The 20,035-nt window shown below is 44.4% G+C and overlaps 1 protein-coding gene across 1 annotated transcript; it reads left to right on the top strand.

Annotated features, from left to right (window-relative positions):
- Positions 1–878: 878 nt before the first annotated feature.
- Positions 879–17,109, top strand: LOC120054472 (ubiquitin-conjugating enzyme E2 R2-like). Its single transcript, XM_039001893.1, has 5 exons — positions 879–1,671; positions 12,363–12,449; positions 12,694–12,791; positions 15,827–15,961; positions 16,186–17,109. The coding sequence occupies exons 1-5, from the start codon at positions 1,486–1,488 to the stop codon at positions 16,406–16,408; spliced, it is 729 nt and encodes a 242-aa protein (XP_038857821.1). The 5' UTR covers positions 879–1,485; the 3' UTR covers positions 16,409–17,109.
- Positions 17,110–20,035: the final 2,926 nt, after the last annotated feature.

Below are 20,035 nucleotides of genomic sequence, written 5' to 3'. Positions count from 1 at the left end.
TTTGAAGGTCCTGTCCAACTCATTCATTCGCAATTCTCTAGCTGTAATATGTTTTAAGAGGACTACATAAGCAAGACAATATTAGTCGACTGACATATCAACATTCCCTTTAAAGAACGGATAAGTCTACCCAAATTGAAATAAAGGCTGAGCTGCTTTCACATCTTTTATCTTTCCTTTATTGACTGATTCATTATAATTCCTGTTTTGTATTTGTATATTCTGTGAAATTGCATGTACTTTTCTTTGTGTGCAAGTCCGATGAAATTATCAATGTAGCTTATGTATACTGAACAAAAATATAAATGTAACAATTAGAACGATTTTACGAGTTACAGTTCATAGAAGGAAATTGGTCAATTGAAATAAATTGATTAGGCCCTAAACTATGGATTTCACATGACTGGGCAGGGGTGCAGCCATGGGTGTGCATAGGCCCACCCACTGGGGAGCCAGGCCCAGCCAATCATAATGAGTTTCCCCCCCACAAAAAAGGGCTTTATTGCAGACAGAAATACTCCTCAGCACCTCACTCCCTCTCCTCAGACGATCCCGCGGGTGAAGAAGCCGGATGTGGAGGTGGCTTATGGTAGAGAAATGAACATTCAATTCTCTGGTGGACATTCCTGCAGTCGGTATTCCAATTGCACGCTCCCTCAACTTGAGACATTTGTGACATTGTGTTGTGTGACAAAACTGCACATTTTAGAGTGTCCCCAGTACAATATGCACCTGTGTAATGATCATGCTGTTTAATCTGTTTTTTGATATGCCACACCTGTCAGGTGGATTGATTATCTTTGTAAATGAGAAATGCTCACTAACAGGGATGTAAACAAATGTGTGCATAAAATTTTAGAGAAATACGCTTTTTGAGCATATGGGACATTTCTGGGATCTTTTGGTTCAGCTCATGAGCATGGGACAAACACTATATGTTGTGTTTTTATTTTTGGATGCTATGTGTCCTGTTTAACTTCGATTCCCAGAAAGCATTGCTAGCATTTCACTGCTCATGGCATCAAGCTTTGTGGGACCAGCTTAAGCGACTTCAGTTGCGACACGGTGAAGCAGCTGCTGTAGTGAAGTAAGACTGAGGAGGGGAGATCTTTCCCTACTCTGTCGGACAGTCGTTCATTTGTTTGTGATTCCTAGTTTGCTTTGACAATAAACATTTCCGTTGCTCAAATCTGGCTTTGAGTCAATGAGGAAGCGTCCCGTTGCCCTCCAGGGGTAGATCAACAACAGATTCGCGAGAAATGCTAGCAAGCTAGCTTTGGGTTGGTTGTAAGCGAGAGATTTACGGGTTTGTTCGATCACAGTGGAAGAGAACCGAACGTAATAACTGCGGAGAATTGTTGAGATTTTGTGAGGGGAAACGAGTGAACAATCAAAAGGTTTCCGGGAGGGTGGTTTAAGTAGCTAGTTAGCTACATTTTATATAAAAAGCTCTAGATAGGTATTTTAAACAGATCGTCGCGGAATATGGCTCAGCATGGACATCATCATGTAGCCAGTTCCCAAAAAGCACTCATGTTAGAAATGAAAAGTCTTCAAGAGGAGCCAGTTGAAGGGTTCAGGATAACTTTAGTGGACGAATCGGACTTGTACAACTGGGAAGTTGCTATATTTGGACCCCCAAATACTCACTATGAGGGAGGTTATTTTAAGGTGAGTATTCAATTGCTGAATATTTAACAAGATCGCTAACTAGCTAGCTATCAAATCACTCACTGTCGCAGTGTTTTGTCGCTCCTCATGGCACGAATGTGCTTGGGTCATCAGACTGATTATTTATGTGCCTGGTCAGTGTTCACTCTTGTCCCAAACTAGAAGTTAATGTCCACTGTAGATACTGTAACAGTATTACTTCTGTAAATGTTACGGAGTTAGCAATTGTGTTATATTTTGTCACCTTTGTTTGAAGTACCTAACTATTGAAAACTGTCTGACAACCTCGAACCTGGCCTAGTTTGCTGAGTTGACCAGTTGAACACAGGTGGCTGGTGGGACCTTAACTGGGGAGGATGGGCTCATAGTAATGGCTGGAATGGAATGATATCAAACACATGGTTTCCATGAGTTCATACCATTCCAGACAGTTATGAGCCGTCCTACCCTCAGCCGCCTCCTGTGCAGCTGATCTACATCTGAAAACCAACAAAACATGTTATGATGTTAACAGATTACTTGAAGAAATAAACATTGTCAAATTATATCACTGTAGCCAGTCAGGCAGAATTTACAGCGCTGTTTGTTTTGTTAAGTCTGTATGTTGCCATTGCTTTATTGTTCATAGATTGGTCCTGTTTGTCAATGTATGTCCATATTTTAACCCTAAAGACCTCCCAATAACGTAATAGGACTTCTTTCTTATTGGAATTTAAATGTTGTCAATCATTGCCAAACGCATGTTACACTATGACAATGTATCACATTCAAAGCCACATTTACTTTCTGTGGTTGTTTGAAATGTAACACATGTTATTGATATACAGCTGCTGATAATGATAAAGACCAATTAAGTAGACCTAATTTATAATGTATTGTAGGTTCCTATGACAGGTTGGTGGCACCTTAATTGGGCAGGACGGGCTCGTGGTAATGCTGGAGTGGAATTAGTATAATGGTATCAAGTGCATCAAACACATGGTTTCCACTCCGTTCCAGCCATTAATATGAGCCGTCCTCCCCTCAGCAGCCTCCACTGGTTCCTATAATACGTCAAACTAAACCCAGTTCCTTTTGTTTTCATAGCGAAGCAATAGCAGCGGATAGCATTGTCCAACTTGTTCCAAATCGACTCTAAGCACCCAGTATTATAGCCTAGTGTCAGTATCTGTTTGTCATTGATATTTGATTTTTGTAATCACCCAATAGAAAACACATTTTATCTTCATTATTAATCAAATCCAAGGTTGATGCAAGAGTATCAATGAAACTAAAGCTGAAGAACAGCTGCACATCCAGGTTCTTTCAGCTGGAGTTGTAGGCCAACTCATTGAAAACAGAAAAGAAACCGCTGCACACTGCTGCTCATGCTCCCAGGTGATATTTATTTACAACAACATTTTGTACCTTAGGTCTTCATCAGGCATCCATGGGAGCATGAGCGTCAGTGCAGTGTTTTCCTTTCTGTTTATCAATGAAACTACCAATGTCGGAATCAGGTGGCCTACTAATTGGTTTATGTCATTGGAAACACTAATCAAACTCTTTTTATTCAGATACCTGCTTCCAGTCTTTTATCGGCAGCACAGTAGGCTAAGCTTGAGCTGTGCTAGCTAGGAACATGTGTATTGTGGGTGCTGTGTACGAGATTGAATTGTTGGGCCAGGAATGCAATGCAATGCTTGACTGAGAAATACACAGCAGACCTGTGACTCATTGGTTTGTTGGAGTTAGTCAGAACGTGGAAACTGTTTCCTCTAAGACCCTCCCTGTCTACACAGGTTAGACAAACCCTCTGTGACATGCTGCTTGTGCTTATTTATTGAAAATAGTGAGTCGAACAGTGACGTAGGCAGTGGTGTAAAGTACTTAAGTGGCGGACTCACTAAACACATGCTTTGTTTGTAAATGATGTTGGAGTTTGCCCCTGGCTATCTGTAAATGAAAATGGTGCTGTCTGGTTTGCTTAATATAAGGAATTTAAAATGATGTATGCTTTACTTTTGATGCTGAAGTATATTTAAAACCAAATGCTTTTACCCAAGTAGGATTTTATTGGGTGACTTACACTTTAACTTGAGTCATTTTCTATTTATGTATTTTTTCCTTTTACGTATGACAATTGGGTACTTTTTCCACCACTGGACGTAGGCCTATTCAAACCCAGAGCAGCACGTTTGCATCACAGTGCAGTACATGTGTCACCAAACAAAATATTAATGCTAGATTGGCAAACTGGAACTAAAATACAGTAATAAAAGTGGAAATAACCTATACCACTTTTCCAAATGGGCTACTCAACACACTTGACATTGTTAGGGTCGGAATTCCTCTCATTCATTGCCAATGTGTAGATATTCAGCCAAGTTCTGTCTTCATTTATATATTTGCCATGGCAAACACTCTTTGCTGGATCACACAACTACCTTGTGGAAAGAACTCTAGACCACCTTTACTCCACTCAGAGACCTGCACAAAGCTCTCTCTCACCCTCCATTTGGCAAATCTGACCATAATATCTATCCTCCTAATTCCTGCTTACAAGCAAAAACTAAAGTAGGAAGAACCAGTGACTCACTCAATATGAAAGTGGTCAGATTACGCAGATGCTAAACTACAGGGCTGATTCTAGCACAGACTGGAATATGTTCCAGGATTCATCCGATGGCATTGAGGACTATACCACATCAGTCACCGGCTTCATCAATAACTGCATCGATGACGTCATCCCCACAGTGACCGTACGTACATACCCCAACCAGAAGCCATGGATTACAGGCAACATCTGCACTGAGCTAAAGGGTATAGCTGCCGCTTTTAAGGCGCTCATCACGAAGCTAAGGACCCTGGTACTAAACACCTCCCTCTGCAACTGGATCCTGGAATTCCTGACGGGCCGCCCCCAGGTGGTAAGGGTAGGCAACGACATATCTGCCACGCTAATCCTCAACATGGGGGGCCCATCAGGGGTGCGTGCTTAGTCCCCTCCTGTACTCCCTGTTCCCCCACAACTGTGTGGCCAAGCACGACTCCAACACCGTCATTAAGTTTGCCAACGACAACGGTGGTAGGCCTGATCACCGGCAACAATGAGACCGCCTATAGGGAGGAGGTCAGAGGCCTGACAGTGTGGTGCCAGGACAACAACCTCTCCCTCAACGTGATCATGACAAAGGAGATGATCGTGGACTCAGGAAAAGGAGGAACGAGCACGGCCCCATTCTCATCAACGGGTCTTTAGTAGAGCTCGTCTAGAGCTTCAAGTTCCTTGGTGTCCACATCACCAACAAACTATCATGATCCAAACACACTAAGACAGTCGTGAAGAGGGCACTACAATGCCTATTCCTCCTCAGTAGACTGAAAAGATTTGGCATGGGTTCTCAGATCCTATAAAAGTTCTACAGCTGCACAATCAAGAGCATCCTGACTAGTTGCATCACCACCTGGAATGGCAACTGCTCGGTATCCGACCGCAAGGTGCTACAGAGGGTAGTGCTTACGTCCCAGTACATCACTGGTGCCAAGCTTTCTGCCATCCAGGACCTCTACCAGGCAGTGTCAAAGACTCCAGCCACCCTAGTCATAGACTGTTTTCTCTACTACCGTACAGCAAGCGGTATCGGAGCGCTAAGTCTAGGTCAAAGGCTCCTTAACAGCTTCTACCCAGGGAGCCAAGTCACCTGGCCAGAGAATTTGTCCTGGCAGGGACAGAGGGCAGAATGACCACTGCCTGGGCTGGAAGCTCAGGGGAGATCTGCACTGCCCATCAAGATGCAGTCTTTTCTACATAATCACTTTGTCACCTCCATCTTCATATTCGCTCTTCTTCTTGGGGACTACATTGTCTTCTCCAACCCTTCATTAACACACCAGCAATCACATTAGCTTAGCTGTCCCTGGCAACCTTCCACTACAACAGCCAGCCAACCCTTCACTCTCATAGTCAACAACACATCCCTCAAGCAGAGTAGGCCAAAGACTGCCCCCTTTTTTTCTTTTAACAGCAGAGCCTTTCAGCTTTGAGAAGTGCATGATGTTTTGCTTGGAGTTCAAAGGCTGTCATGACAAGAGGAATTGCTCTAGCTCTGCTACTTCCTTTTGAGTGGCATCATCCATACACTTCCTCAACCATGAGGTCATCTACATGTTGAAGTGTGAGAATTCTGCCACGAATTACACTAGCTAGAAAATATATTAGATGTAAGCTAAGTTTAAGCCTATGCCACGACAGTGTTAAGAGCCTAGGGTTAGTGGAATGTCAGCACTGATGAGGGTGACGGGAACCACACTTGGTGTGGTTGAGAAATGCAAACCCCGACCATTCGAGAAAGACATTTTATTTTTAGATTTCCATCCAGTGTTTTAATGGTGTATTTCAAAATTAATGTTGCACAATACAATTTAAAAACCACTTGGTCATGTCAGTCACTCGCAAAGTGGAGAGCACACTAGTTTTGTTCAACGTAACATGACGTAATGTAACATTGACAGTCAATTGAGACACACAGTATTCAGAACCTTGCTGTGACTGTGGTGGCAGTCTCCTGGCCTCAGGCTGGTGATCGGAGGAGGAGGAGGAGGCCTGCACGGGGCTGGGCTGTCCTGTCTGGGCTGCTGGAGTCATGTTTCCTCCTCTGGCTGCCTGACTCTGTCACACAGAAATAAGAGCTGGGAGTAGGAGTGAGAGAGATAAAGGGAGAGCGAGGCAGTGCCATTCCTGGCCCCGCTCGGGCTGGTCCCCTGGGGGCCTTGTGAAAAGCAAGCATGCCATGAAGTGAATGGGGGCCCATGTAGAGGTCGAGTCAGACAGTACACCTTCCAATGGTCAGCCTCATCATGATCATGTGCTTACATGTTTCTAGCCTGGGATAAGAGAACTGGGCCCCATTTGATAGGCAGCCTGTTTCAGCTTTTGCTTTTTTCAGAAATAGGCCAACATTGGACTAGTTTAGTATATTTCCAGATATTGCTAGACTGAATCAGGTTGAATGAAAGGGACTTGCAAATACAATGTCTCTCCTACATGGACAAATCCCTAATTTAGCCTACTTCCATGGGAATTAGACCTACCAGTAATGCTTTGTATCAGAAAAGGTGAATAATTCTTGGTGCCTTGGTCCACAGCACATTTAGTTCACTCGTTTCTCAGTGAGCCTAATAGTAGAAGATTTGTGCAGTGTTGCTGCATTCTTGTCTTCTTCTAATACTAAAGGTCTGGGTTTTGGCATGCCCTCCTCTTCGTGTCAAGTTTGTTGGCAGCCTCTGATTAGGCAAATTGTGTTAGTGAAGTGGACTGCTGTTCAGTCTTGACAGTGGTTCTGGTGTAGTGTACTCTGCCTGTGCCAGTACTTTTCCTCCTCTTACTCCTCCTCCTCTTTCTCCTCCTCCTCTCCCCCACACTGAAAAGGTTTTGTTAATGAGGCAGGACCCTGTTGGGTCTGGGCAGGATAATCTACAGCACCTCGTTTCATACACGTGTTGTGGGCTAGAATGTATGTGTGTGCGCGGTGCACTGCTGTTCTCAAGGACACGTTCCTTTTCATTCACACTGAGCAACCTGGAGAGAGGGAATCCGAGGGAGAATAGGAGAGAGAAAGAGAGCACCTGGGGACTGGTAGAAGGGGGGGTCTGCAGACAGGGGAAGGTGGTGCGTTGGGAAGAACATAATGATTCGTTCTGTTAGGGTTTAGGTTGCTTTAGCTGACCTGGTTTACTTTGCCCTGATTCCAACCTCCCTCAACAAGGTGTGTTTGTTCTTCCTGACTGGCTTTGCCACCCAGGTGTTTAGGTCACCATCCTAGACAGAGCTTTTGAAAGAGTAGAAAATGTATCCGTTTTATTCTTCATTTACATCTCCACCTGCGGGGGCAAATGTAATCCACTGCCCTGCTCCAGTGTCGAGGTTACCTGTTTTAACCACGGAAGCTCTTCAAGATGCAGTCCAGGATCCTAAGCATTTACAAATGGAATTCGAAACATATCATACCAATTGCAACCCAAAAAATAAAAAGCGTATGTGTGATACGAAATGGATGATGTATTACACAATTTTCGGGAACCATTTTGCCTCGTGAGCACTACTTTCAAAACTACTGGCTGAAATTATACCAAAGCTGTGGAGCATCACTTTAACTCTGTTCAAATCCTATGAGAAGGAGAGTGTGGCAAGAGCGCAGGGAGGAGCATGTTCAAACAAACATGGGCTTGGTAGGTTACTAGGTAGATGCTGAGCCTAGCAGTTCTGCTCTAAATATTCTTGCTTTCCCTTTGCCAGCCGCTCCTCCTCCTCCTGCCTGGCTGACTGAAGCAGCGACACGTCCTCCCAGTTCTGTACCTGTTACTGGGTGATACTTAAAAGCAGCTGCTGCTTGTTTCCACAGGGCTCTCAGGAGAGCCTCACTTCAAAGAGACATGGAGCTGAGCAGCCAGGAGAGGAGAGGCTGGGTGTGCACTGAGGAGCTCCGTTCTGGGGCTACGGGCTAGGGTGTGTCACTGTGGCATGGCTATGTGATCTGAGAGACAGTCGAGCCTCGCAGGCATGGAGGGGATATTTATAGAGGAAGAGAGGGAGTGTGTGTAGCGTTCAGAATTAGGGAGAGAAATGGAGCAAATGTCCCTATTCTGAGTCTCTCTTTGTTTGGCTCCTCCTTGGGATGCTCTTGATGAGGTAGGCATGGTGCAGCAGAGGGAATGAGCAAGGCCAACTTTTTAAGCCCAGTCACTCCACTGCCCTCTTTCTCTCTATTTCTCTCTTTGTGTGTGTGTTGCTCTCTCGCTAGGCTTGGTGTCAGTTTTGCAGGCAATTCAGGGGATTCAGCTCTCTCTGCTGCCATGGAAAGTTCCCTCCCTCCCTGCCTGTGAGTGCAGCCTGCCTGCCATGGGCTGTGTGAGTGGCATGCAGGGCGACAGTGCCAAGTCAGTGCTTTCTGTGGAGGACACACCCTTCCTCCCTCCTTTTCCTATTTCCCTTATCTTTCTCTCTTTCTAACCAAGCCTGGATCAGCCATTTTCTATGTTTTATTTAACTCATGCAAATAAATAAAGGCCTGAGTTATGTTGGTTGGGTGTGTCTTTTTGTTCCATTCATATGATCAAGTAGTCTATTTTGGGCAGAGTATGATCAAAGACAGACGGTACAGTATGAAGATCGGGTAAAACTGCTTCTCCAATAGAAATCCCCAATCACACTTCTAGGTGACGGTCATGGCGACGTTGGCTAGCTAAGCTCATGTGCAGAAACATGTCATCGGGTCTAATGGTCGTCTCGCGCCGAGCTGCGCATGTGCAGACCGTCAAATCAAAGGCACTACTAAAGTTGTTTTGGACTAATTCAAAGTTGTCAATTTGTCACGAGGTTGGTGTAATAACATGTTCGACTACTTTAGACATTGGCTCGAATCTAGGTTGTGGCTTTTAGATTTTAAGAAAATTAACAACTACAGAATGCTTTTTCACTTCTCAGACCCTGGCCTGCTTGGTCTGTTTCGCAAGTGTTCCCGGAAGTCTTGTGATGTTGTGCCTCTGGGTTTAGAAGCTCTGTGGTATGAGTTTTTTAATTTAAATTATTATTGAGATCTATGTTGTGGCTCTGTGGGCAGAGAAAGTGTTAAAGGCCCTCCAATAAGGCACGTGGTGAAATGCAGTACCCCCTTTTAATAAGCCGATTGCTTGAATATTGCGCTCAGAGCTCACCTTACGGAGCTCTGCATAAACACTGGTCCTCACTGAACTGTTGGAGCTAGGCTGGTATGTAAGCTACAAGGCTGTTGTTGCCTGTCTCTCGCTGTCTGTATGTGGAGTGTTGGCGTGAACCCCAGTCATTCTGGACCCGAGCCAGTTCAGAGGCAGGGCGCCAGACTTTAAAAGCAAACAGAATTCTATTCGGCCTGTCAGGGTTTCCACTCTGGACTTGTTGTTGTATGGACCTGGTAGATATGGCAATGTCTTCCTGTTCAATTTACTAGTCACTACTGGCTCGTACAATGCAATCAGCATTAGGCCTAAGTAACAGTGTAATGTTAGGAAAGCCGTAGGCTTGTGTGGAGTTTGTGGACAACCCCCCCCCCACCAGTACATGTTCCCACCCTCCCCAACACCCACACACCCAGCCCCCACCCGCTCCCCTTCGTGGCAGTTGGCTCAGCATGGGGATCACCAGCTGACCGTGCCGAATCAGCGAGTGTGGGCAGGGGGTGGCAGAGGGGGAGGATCAGCAGACTGTGTGGTGTATGTGCCTGCCTTTGTCATTAGTTTATGTGTGAGAGGTAAAGAACGACCCCCCCCCCCACTGGTGAACCGTGAGCCTCGGAGGAATGGGAGGGGTACCATGCTCTACTCGCCACTGGGATTCATGGTGTGTGTCAGCGGAGTAGGGGGAGACTAGAGGGGGTCTACTGGGGGGAGACTAGAGGGGGTCTACTGGGGGGATGGTGAGTAGTGGCTTGTCTGGTGATGAGAGCTGGGGGACAACCCCAACAATGTCTACCAAACACACAACACAATCACTATGGTCTTTTCACTCAGCCTGTACACACTATACAGAACACTACCACAGAAGGCCTGGTGAATCCAGTTACACACTCATTAGTTAGGCCTGTGCTGTTCACCATCTATGATTGAATTTACACAGCAGTCTGGTCACTTCAAAACCACTATCTGTATTTAATGTTGTGTTGGCTAGATGATCCTTGCTACTTAATACAGCGTGGACACAGTATTGCCACATATCAGTTTTGGATTACATTTAGAAAAGAGGATAGAATATCCTCAGCTTTTCAGCCTGTCTGTTTGCTGTTAAAGCACCAAGCTCTGGAGTCAATTAACCAGGGGATTCCATATCTGTCAGTCGGTCCGCTGTAGAAAAAAAATAAAATAAATAGAACTCTAACTAGGCCTATTCACCCATTTTTATTACGCTGGGTATCATTGTGAGAGATCCGTTCTCAATGACATACAGTACCAGTCAAAAGTTTGGACACTTACTCATTCCAGGGTTTTTCTTTATTTGTACTATTTTCTACATTGTAGAATAATAGTGAAGATGTCAAAACTATGAAATAGCACATATGGAATCATGTTGTAACCAAAAAAGTGTTAAACGAATCAAAATATATTTGAGATTCTTCAAGTAGCCACGCTTTGGCTTGATGACAGCTGTGCACACTCTTGGCATTCTCTCAACCAGCTTCATGAGGTAGTCACCTGGAATGCATTTCAATTAACAGGTGTGCCTTCCTAAAAGTACATTTTTGGAGTTTCTTTCCTTAATGCGTTTGAGCCAATCAGTTGTGTTGTGACAAGGTAGGGGTGGTATACAGAAGATTGCCCTATTTGGTAAAAGACCAAGTCCATATTATGGCAAGAACAGCTCAAATAAGCAAAGAGAAATGACAGTCCATCATTACTTTCAAGACATGAAGGTCAGTCAATCCGGAAAATTTCAAAAACTTTGAAAGTTTCTTCAAGTGCAGTCGCAAAAATCTTCAAGCGCTCAACTCTCTCATGAGGACTGCCACAGGAAAGGAAGACCCAGAATTACCGCTGTTGCAGAGGATAAGTTCATCAGAGTTACCAGCCTCAGAAATTACAGCCCAAATAAATGCTTCAGAGTTCAAGTAACAGACACATCTCAACATCAACTGTTCAGAGGAGACTGCGTGAATCAGGCCTCAATGGTCGAATTGCTGCAAATAAACCACTACTAAAGGACACCAATATGAAGAATAGATTTGCTTGGGAAACACGAGCAATGGACATTAGACCGGTGGAAATCTGTCCTTTGGTCTGATTAGTCCAAATTTGAGATTTTTGGTTCCAACCGTTGTCTTTGTGAGACGCAGAGTATGTGAACGGATGATCTCCGCATGTGTGGTTCATGGAGGAGGTGTGGGGGTGCTTTGCTGGTGACCCTGTCAGTGATTTTATTTAGAATTTAAGGCACACTTAACCAGCATGGCTACCACAGCATTCTGCAGCGATATGCCATCACATCTGGTTTGGGCTTAGTGGGACTATCATTTGTTTTTCAACAGAACAATGACCCAACACACCTCCAGGCTGTGTAAGGGCTATTTGACCAAGAAAGAGGGTGATGGAGTGGTGCATCAGATGACCACAATCCCCCTGACCTCAACCAAATTGAGATGGTTTGGGATGAGTTGGCCTGCAGAGTGAAGGAAAAGCAGCCAACAAGTGCATATGTGGGAACTCCTTCAAGACTGTTGGAAAAGCATTCCAGGTGAAGCTGGTTGAATGCCAAGAGTGTGCAAAGCTGTTATCAAGACAAAGGGTGGTTACTTTGAAGAATATCAAATATATTTTGATTTAAACGCTTTTTTGGGTACGACATGATTCCATTTGTGTTATTTCATAGTTTTGATGTCTTCGCTATTATTCTACAATGTAGAAATTAGTAAAAAGAAAGACAAACCCTTGAATGAGTAGGTGTGTCCAAACTTTTGACTGGTACTGTAAGTAGAAAGGTAGCCCTAGTTGCCACTCCAATGTCTATGGCATGACACCATAGGGGAGTTGGCTAAAGTGCATACTGATCTGGTACCGAGCTAAGACGGGCCTAAATAAAGTAGCCATGACAAGGCATTTGACCAGAGGTATTTTCTTACACCTTACTCAACTGGCCTCTACCTTTTGCATCACTAATTGGTGTGCACTTCCCCCTCTTCTCTCAGGCTCGGATCAAGTTCCCCATCGACTATCCCTACTCTCCTCCGGCCTTCCGCTTCCTCACCAAGATGTGGCACCCCAACATCTATGAGGTAAGAGACAGCACAACACTGTCATTGTTACACAATCACCTCTTTTTGGGGGGGGGGGGGCTGGGGGGGTTCCCCTACATAATAGTCCAATGTCCCTTTTCTCTTGATTGCTTTGATTTGTTATCTTCTATTAGAACGTTTTAATTCTTTGCTGCTGTCATATCATTGGGCTATGGCCTAGGTAGTGCGTTTTATAGATGGTTAATGTATTACTGGTAACTGACGTGTGCAAGTGTTTCTGTAGAATGGGGACGTGTGTATCTCCATCCTGCACCCCCCTGTGGACGACCCCCAGAGTGGAGAACTGGCTTCTGAGAGATGGAACCCCACGCAGAACGTCAGGTACACAGCAGTTCTCTCTCCCTCACACTGATCATTCTCTCACTTCACTGCTTTTCCTCATCTTTGAAATGTGGTTGACTGTTAGTAACAATGTGGAATTTATCAAACACTTATTTTTTACACTTTGATTTCATTCCGTTTACTTGTTTCCATGTTTTTTATCACTCACTCACACATAATAATAATACTACTACTACTACTACTACTACTACTACATAGACACACGGTCACACACATACTACTACACACAGACACACTGTCACACACACAAACTCAGCGAAAAAAGAAACGGCCCTTTTTCAGGACCCTGTATTTCAAAAGTTATTCGGAACAATCCAAATAACTTCACAGATCTTTGTTGTTAAGGGTTTAAACATGCTTGTTCAATGAACCATAAACAATTAATGAACATGCACCTGTGGAACGGTCGTTACGACACTAACAGCTTACAGACGGTAGGCAATTAAGGTCACAGTTATGAAAACTTAGGACACTAAAGAGGCCTTTCTACTGACTCTGAAAAACACAAAAAGAAAGATGCCCAGGGTCCCTCCCTGCTCATCTGTGTGAATTTGCCTTAGGCATGCTGCAAGTAGGCATTAGGACTGCAGATGTGGCCAGGGCAATAAATTGCAATATCCGTACCGAGACGCCTACGGACAGCTGATCGTCCTCACAGTGGCAGACCACGTGTAACAACACCTGCACAGGATCGGTACATCCGAACATCACACCTGTGGGACAGGTACAGGATGGCAACAACATCTGCCCGAGTTACACCAGGAACGCACAATTCCTCCATCAGTGCTCAGACTGTCCGCAATTGGCTGAGAGAGGCTGGACTGAGGGGTGGAGGCCTGTTGTAAGGCAGGTCCTCACCAGACATCACCGGCAACAACGTCACCTATGGGCACAAACCCACTCTCGCTGGACCAGACAGGACTGGCAAAAAGTGCTCTTCACTGACGAGTCGTGGTTTTGTCTCACCAGGGGTGATGGTCGGATTTGCGGTTATCGTCGAAGGAATGAGTGTTACACCGAGGCCTATACTCTGGAGCAGGATCGATTTGGAGGTGGAGGGTCCGTCATGGTCTGGGGCGGTGTGTCACAGCATCATCGGACTGAGCTTGTTGTCATTGCAGGCAATCTCAACGCTGTGCGTTACAGGGAAGACATCCTCCTCCCTCATGTGTTACCCTTCCTGCAGGCTCATCCTGGCATGACAATGCCACCACGTACAGAACGAGCAGTATGGCTGATTTCCTGCAAGACAGGAATGTCAGTGTTCTGCCATGGCCAGCGAAGAGCCTGGATCTCAATCCCGTTATGCACGTTTGGAACCTGTTGGATCGGAGGATAGGTTAGGGCCATTCCCCCCAGAAATGTCTGGGAACTTGCAGGTGCCTTGGTGGAAGAGTGGGGTAACATCTCACAGCAAAAACGGGCAAATCTAGGTGCAGTCCATGAGGAGGAGATGCACTGCAGTACTTAATGCAGCTGTCCGCCACACCAGAGGATGTTTATTTTTTTTTCATGAGTTTACTACTACACACAGACACACTGTCACACACGCAGACGGATATATAATTTGTAAATTGTGTCTCCTCGGCAGCGCGGCAACTACAGTAGCCTCACGTGTCTTTGCCCAGAGACCGAGACCACGGGTGTGAAAAAGTTGGAGTGGAGCGAGAATGCTGTATACAGTCATATCACAAGTTTTGACTCGCTGCCTCCCTCTTCATTTGAATCATTCATTCAGCTGTTGCTACCTTCGTCTCCACCATGTTTGGTTCTGAGGTGACATTTGCCTAGGCTACGCCACCAGACACCATCAGTGGACCTGTCTTCTTTTGTTTATTAGCCAGGTGTAGGCTTCCCAACGACAACAAACTAGGGATTTGACAAACGTACAATTGTTCTTAACGTTTAAACGGCCATTTAAAAAATATATATATAAGAAAAATCATAAAATTACAAATTCAGATATTGTCCTGCGTATGACTGCTAGGGTACAATGCAGTTCAATCTACTGCAGTCCTGGTTACTTACCAGACGGCGCTCACCTCACTGTTGTCTCCCACTCAACAATGCTGTTTTAGGTTCTCTGCTGTCCCTCCTCCTTGACCTCAGTTGTCAGTACATGGGACTTCATGTCCCACTTTTCATCAATGTTATGGCTTGTTGCAGTGATGTATGACCGCGTGTTCATAGATGTCCAACAATCTGTTGTTTAATGCCACGCATGGTGTTTGAGAGCTCGCGATTTGTACTTGCAGAGCAATCATTTCTCCGTCCAGGCCTTCGCCGTTATTTGACATGGCGTCTTGTTCTAGATATGCAGTGACACCGACGTCCTCTACCATTGACAATGGCTGCATATCAACTGTAATCAGCGGTGTGATATTGTCTCTCTGTCCTTTATCGCTAGGCTGCCAGCAACGGGTTGGGTCACGGTGCCTCCCTTTCAGATGGTTAAGCATTGCACATGTACTGCCACTGTAGCTCACCTCACCTCCTTTTCATTTAACTTCTCAGTATTGTCATACAATACTTCGCTGCTGTCGATTCCCTGTCTCGCTCTGCCATTTATCCAACGACGTTGATGTGCGGAGCACTTTATATCTGTGGCAAATCATTTAAGATGCTTATCTCCTCCTACTAACGTTACAGCGTTGTTGCATTATGTATTTGTTACATTTCAATGTCACTTTATGATGATGATCAGAACCTGTTAGTAGTTATGTGATAACCGCCCTGTGTGAAAACGTTTCGGTTAAGGATTTTGTTCTAAATGTTGTTTCAATATTCACACCCCTACAACAAACAATAGTGTCTGTTGTGTCCATCCATCACAGTGTGTCAGATTAGCTGCTGTCAGAACAGTCTGATGTCAATCAGCCACGCAGGAGCAAATTGACTTAGCTGATTGGCTGCTTTGCCTCTAATAACCCTGGTGTTGACTCATTTCCATCTCTCTCTCTCTTTCTGTTCCTTCACGGTCTTTCCCTCCCTCTCTCCTTCACTCTCCCTCTTAGGACGATCCTGCTGAGTGTGATCTCTCTGCTCAACGAGCCCAACACCTTCTCTCCAGCCAACGTGGACGCCTCCGTCATGTACCGCAAGTGGAGAGACAGCAAGGGCAAGGACAGAGAGTACGCAGAGATCATCAGGTGGGCGCGCGCACACACACAGATGTATCATATGGCACACAAAGAGCAAGGCCAGGCACAGAGAGAGCAACACGATCATTATGTAGGCACACACATGCGCAGACACATTAAGTGTGAGAACAGAGAGTATACGCAAACCATCAGGTACACCCTTTACCACCTCCACAGTTGACGGATGTCCCTGTTATCCAGCCCTCACCATGTCTCTTCCCTGTCTCTAACAGGAAGCAGGTCCACGCCACCAAAGCAGACGCTGAGCGTGACGGTGTGAAGGTGCCCACAACCCTGGCAGAGTATTGCGTCCGCACCCGCGCCCCGCCCCCCGATGAGGGCTCCAACCTCTTCTACGACGATTACTATGATGACGAGGACCTGGAGGACGAAGACGAGGATGATGACGAGGACTGCTGCTATGACGAAGATGACTCGGGAACCGAGGAGTCCTGACGACCCACCATCGCCTCACTACCCCTTCCTCTCCCCCGTCACCCCCCCCCCCCCCCCCCCCCCCCCCCCCTTAAACTGAGCTCATACTCCAACCCCCCCCCACAGCAGTGCAGCCACACCTGCACGCTAAACCCAGATGCATTTTGAAAGAAAGCTACAGATTTAGTTTGTCCTTTTTGTTTCTGGTGTTTTTATTTTCCTGTCTGTTTGTGGAGTGTTAGAGCTAATGCTAGCTCTACAAATGATTCCCATGGTTTGCTCTCAATGACCGCTTGCTTTCTAAAGTTTTGGGTAAGGGCTCTGTCTCCTGTAGAGTGTGTATTCAGACACCGAGGCAGTGTGGAGAGAGAGCCCTGAGATAGTAGTGTTCATCTGAACTTGGTGACCTCTCACCTGGTTGACAGCCTTGTGATGCCGGCCTGCCTGTCACATGAATCTTTCTGAGGTTAAGGGGACCCCTGACATTTCACTATTGGGTCTGGGGTTGCTCACAACTGTCTGCCGCTCCAGAGCCAAGTTTTACTGTATGACTTGGTGGTTTGTAATGATAAGGGCATATTGCAGACAGTTGATGTTTTGATGCTGGTGTACTCTTTTGGAGACCTCATACATTTTAGTCATTTAGCAGACACTCTTATCCACTGTTTTATTTTACCTTCATTTAACTAGGCAAGTCAGTTAAGAACAAATTATTATTTTCAATGACGGCCTAGGAACAGGCCTTGTTCAGGGGCAGAACAACAGATTTTTACCTTGTCAGCTCGGGGATTTGATCTTGCAACCTTTCGGTTACTAGTCCAACGCTCTAACCACTAGGCTACCTGTGACTTAGTTAGTGCATTCATCTTAAGATAGCTAGGTGGCACCACATCTGAGTCATAGTAAGTACATTTTCCTCAATAAGGTAGCCAAGTCAGTGCTAGACACACATTTTGTTTTATTTATATATATATATATATATATATATATATATATATATAAAGTTTTATATATATATATATATATATATATATAAAGTTATATATATATTGTTGTGGTGAGGAGTATGGGCAGGGACTCTGCTGTCATAGCTTCAAAGGAAGCTGGTTCCACCATTGGGGTGCCAGGACAGAGAAGAGCTTTGACTTGCCCTCCTATAGGGGTGGGAGGGCCAAAAAAACAGGTGTAGGGTTTGAGTATAGCCTGAAGTTAGGAAGGGGCACTTCCTCTTGCTGCTCCGTAGGCAAGTACAGAAAGGCAGTGATCTGAGCTGTTAGTTTTTTTTTACCCATGGCCTGAACAACTGGGTTAAATACACAGCTCCTAACTCTGATCACTACCTCCTGGAATTCCTCACCACTGATCACTTAAAGATGGGAGTTGAGGAATAATTGTCTCAATGTGTGTATATGCATGTTTGGGTGGTGGGTCATTATTTTATTCAAATGTAGTGGAGGAATGCTTTGCTACGAGAAAATGTTTGCATTAACTCAACATCAGTCCCTATGGCAAGTCTGTAACTGATGTCTTGCATATAAGCGATTTTGAATTAGCTGATTTGCTTAAACTCCTCAGTCACTTTACTTAACATATGTCTGTAGAAGTGCTCGCAATGGAAGTGGTCCATCACACAGGATTTGCCACATTAAATACAAACTATTTAACCGTATTTAACACAACCCCACGTTTGTGTTGCTTCAGTAGTGTGTAAATGCTCATTCATCGTTACGCCTTGACTATTTGATGGGAAGTTTGAGAGAAGGGCATTTCCCATCGTAAGAATGCTAGGGATGTTGAGTTTAGGTCATACAGCCATCCCACTAGCATGCCAGTGTCCGGCTCGGTATAGGGCTGGAGGAAAACACTTGGTTCCCATATACTCCGTTATAACTAAGTTGAGTGGGCTTGTTTTGATATAGTCTTCTACTTCAAAATGAGTAAGGTGAGAGCAACTGTTTTTTTCCCCTTACATGTACTTAGTGCTCTGATTCTTGACCTTTTGTTTTAAACACCATATCATGGGGGTTATTCATTAGACTTAGTAGTACATTTACCACCATTTTATATTTTTTCAATTAAGAAACATGGGTATTCTACTGTATTTTTCCAATAGAGGAAAATAGGTGATTTACTGGGGGGAAAATGTACTCTTTGTGTTAACATCTTGAGTATAAAGCATGTATACATCAATCTAATCAGGAATTCGTAACTGTTTTTACATTCTACATATGGCTGTTGCGTTTTGTGAACAACCCCCATTTTGTTTTAAGGAAGTGGGATTTCATTTTGTGAAGTTGCCATTTTCATCATCTACTGTGTTTCCTCCCAATGTGCTACCTTCCTTCCCATCCATGCAGACTTTCTTTTTGGTGGTGGCATCACCGAGGGACCCCCGATGTTAGTAAGGAAAACAAAACCACAAACTTTTTCACATCGAAGTGAATCTCACCACAGCCTCTCACTGTGTGTGGACAACTGTCCCCTGCAACCTATCACCTCTGCTTCAAAGACTGTATACAATCTGAATATTTTGATGCTCACTTGTTGTATTTTTTTCTTGTTTGTATTTTTAATTTTATTTTTGGTTTGTAAATCTATTTAAAACCAAAATAAAGATCTTTCTTAGAGGTTTGAGCTGTTTCTTATAGCAGGAGTGAATGGATATATTCTAATAGATTTTATAACTGTTTATGGTGTAATATATTTTCATTGAATACGATTCTTAGCTCGCAATTATTCATTAAATACATTTGTTTTGTGTTCTCTTTATAGATACTGTGGGGACGTATTACCTGAGGTAAGACTCACTCTTTTTTTTATCCAGGGTGTTGAATGTAAATTAAGATAAGTGAACTCACTGTTAATGTAACAAGGGAAGTTGATGATGAGAGCTGTACTCTGCAGTCACCCTGACACCCAGTTGGGGTGGTGGAGACCTAAAGGATTTCCTGATGCTTTCCTTGACTTAAAGGAGCACATACTGAATAGTACTGTTATGGCATCTTTATTTATTCCATTCTCTATTTGTGTTCTTTTCTAGACAATGGGAATCTATGACTCTGGGATAACTCTGAGGTAAGACTCTACTTACTCTTCTTATCCTGAGTGTTGAATGAATACACTTAGACTGTGATGTTAATCTGGAGTTAAGGGTCTTGATCCAAATGGTTTTAGCCATTTTTTGAGGACAGAGGTCAGTTGATGAGATTTGTACCCTGCAGTCATCCAAAGAGCTGGGGTGGTGGCAACCTAAATGATTTCCTGATGTGTTCCTCAACTAAATCCTTAACAAAAACACATACTGTACTACTATAGCTTCTTTATTTATTCTGTTATGTGTTCTCTTATAGACACTTGGGAATGTATCACTCAGGGAGAACTCTGAGGTAAGACTGTTGTGTGTGCTATTCTCATCTTGAGTGTCAAAAGAAGCCACTTAACTTTAGATTAACCTCAACACTCAGGTTGTTGCCCTTTTGGCCCTACTGGTTCTTGCACCCTTGTGATGTCAGGTGACAAGGAAAGTTGTTGATGAGATCTGTAACCTGCAGTCACCTTGAAAGATAGTTTATCGCCACAACCCTAACATGGTTATTCAAGTAATAGCCTTGTGTGAAGAGATTTATATAGGCCTGTAAAGGGCTCTTA

Source organism: Salvelinus namaycush, chromosome 10 (assembly GCF_016432855.1).
Source record: "Salvelinus namaycush isolate Seneca chromosome 10, SaNama_1.0, whole genome shotgun sequence".
NCBI lineage: Eukaryota > Metazoa > Chordata > Actinopteri > Salmoniformes > Salmonidae > Salvelinus > Salvelinus namaycush.
The sequence above is the reverse complement of the archived record's forward strand: the minus strand, read 5'-3'. Positions and strand labels throughout refer to the sequence as shown.

What these genes read in the sequence shown, in the direction of transcription:
- LOC120054472 (XM_039001893.1), top strand. Translation starts at nt 1,486, where the DNA reads ATGGCTCAGCATGGACATCATCATGTAGCCAGTTCCCAAAAAGCACTC. An exon ending in GGCACCCCAACATCTATGAG is followed by an intron (nt 12,450 to 12,693) that starts GTAAGAGACAGC and finishes GTGTTTCTGTAG; the next exon opens with AATGGGGACGTGTGTATCTC. An exon ending in GAGTACGCAGAGATCATCAG is followed by an intron (nt 15,962 to 16,185) that starts GTGGGCGCGCGC and finishes TGTCTCTAACAG; the next exon opens with GAAGCAGGTCCACGCCACCA.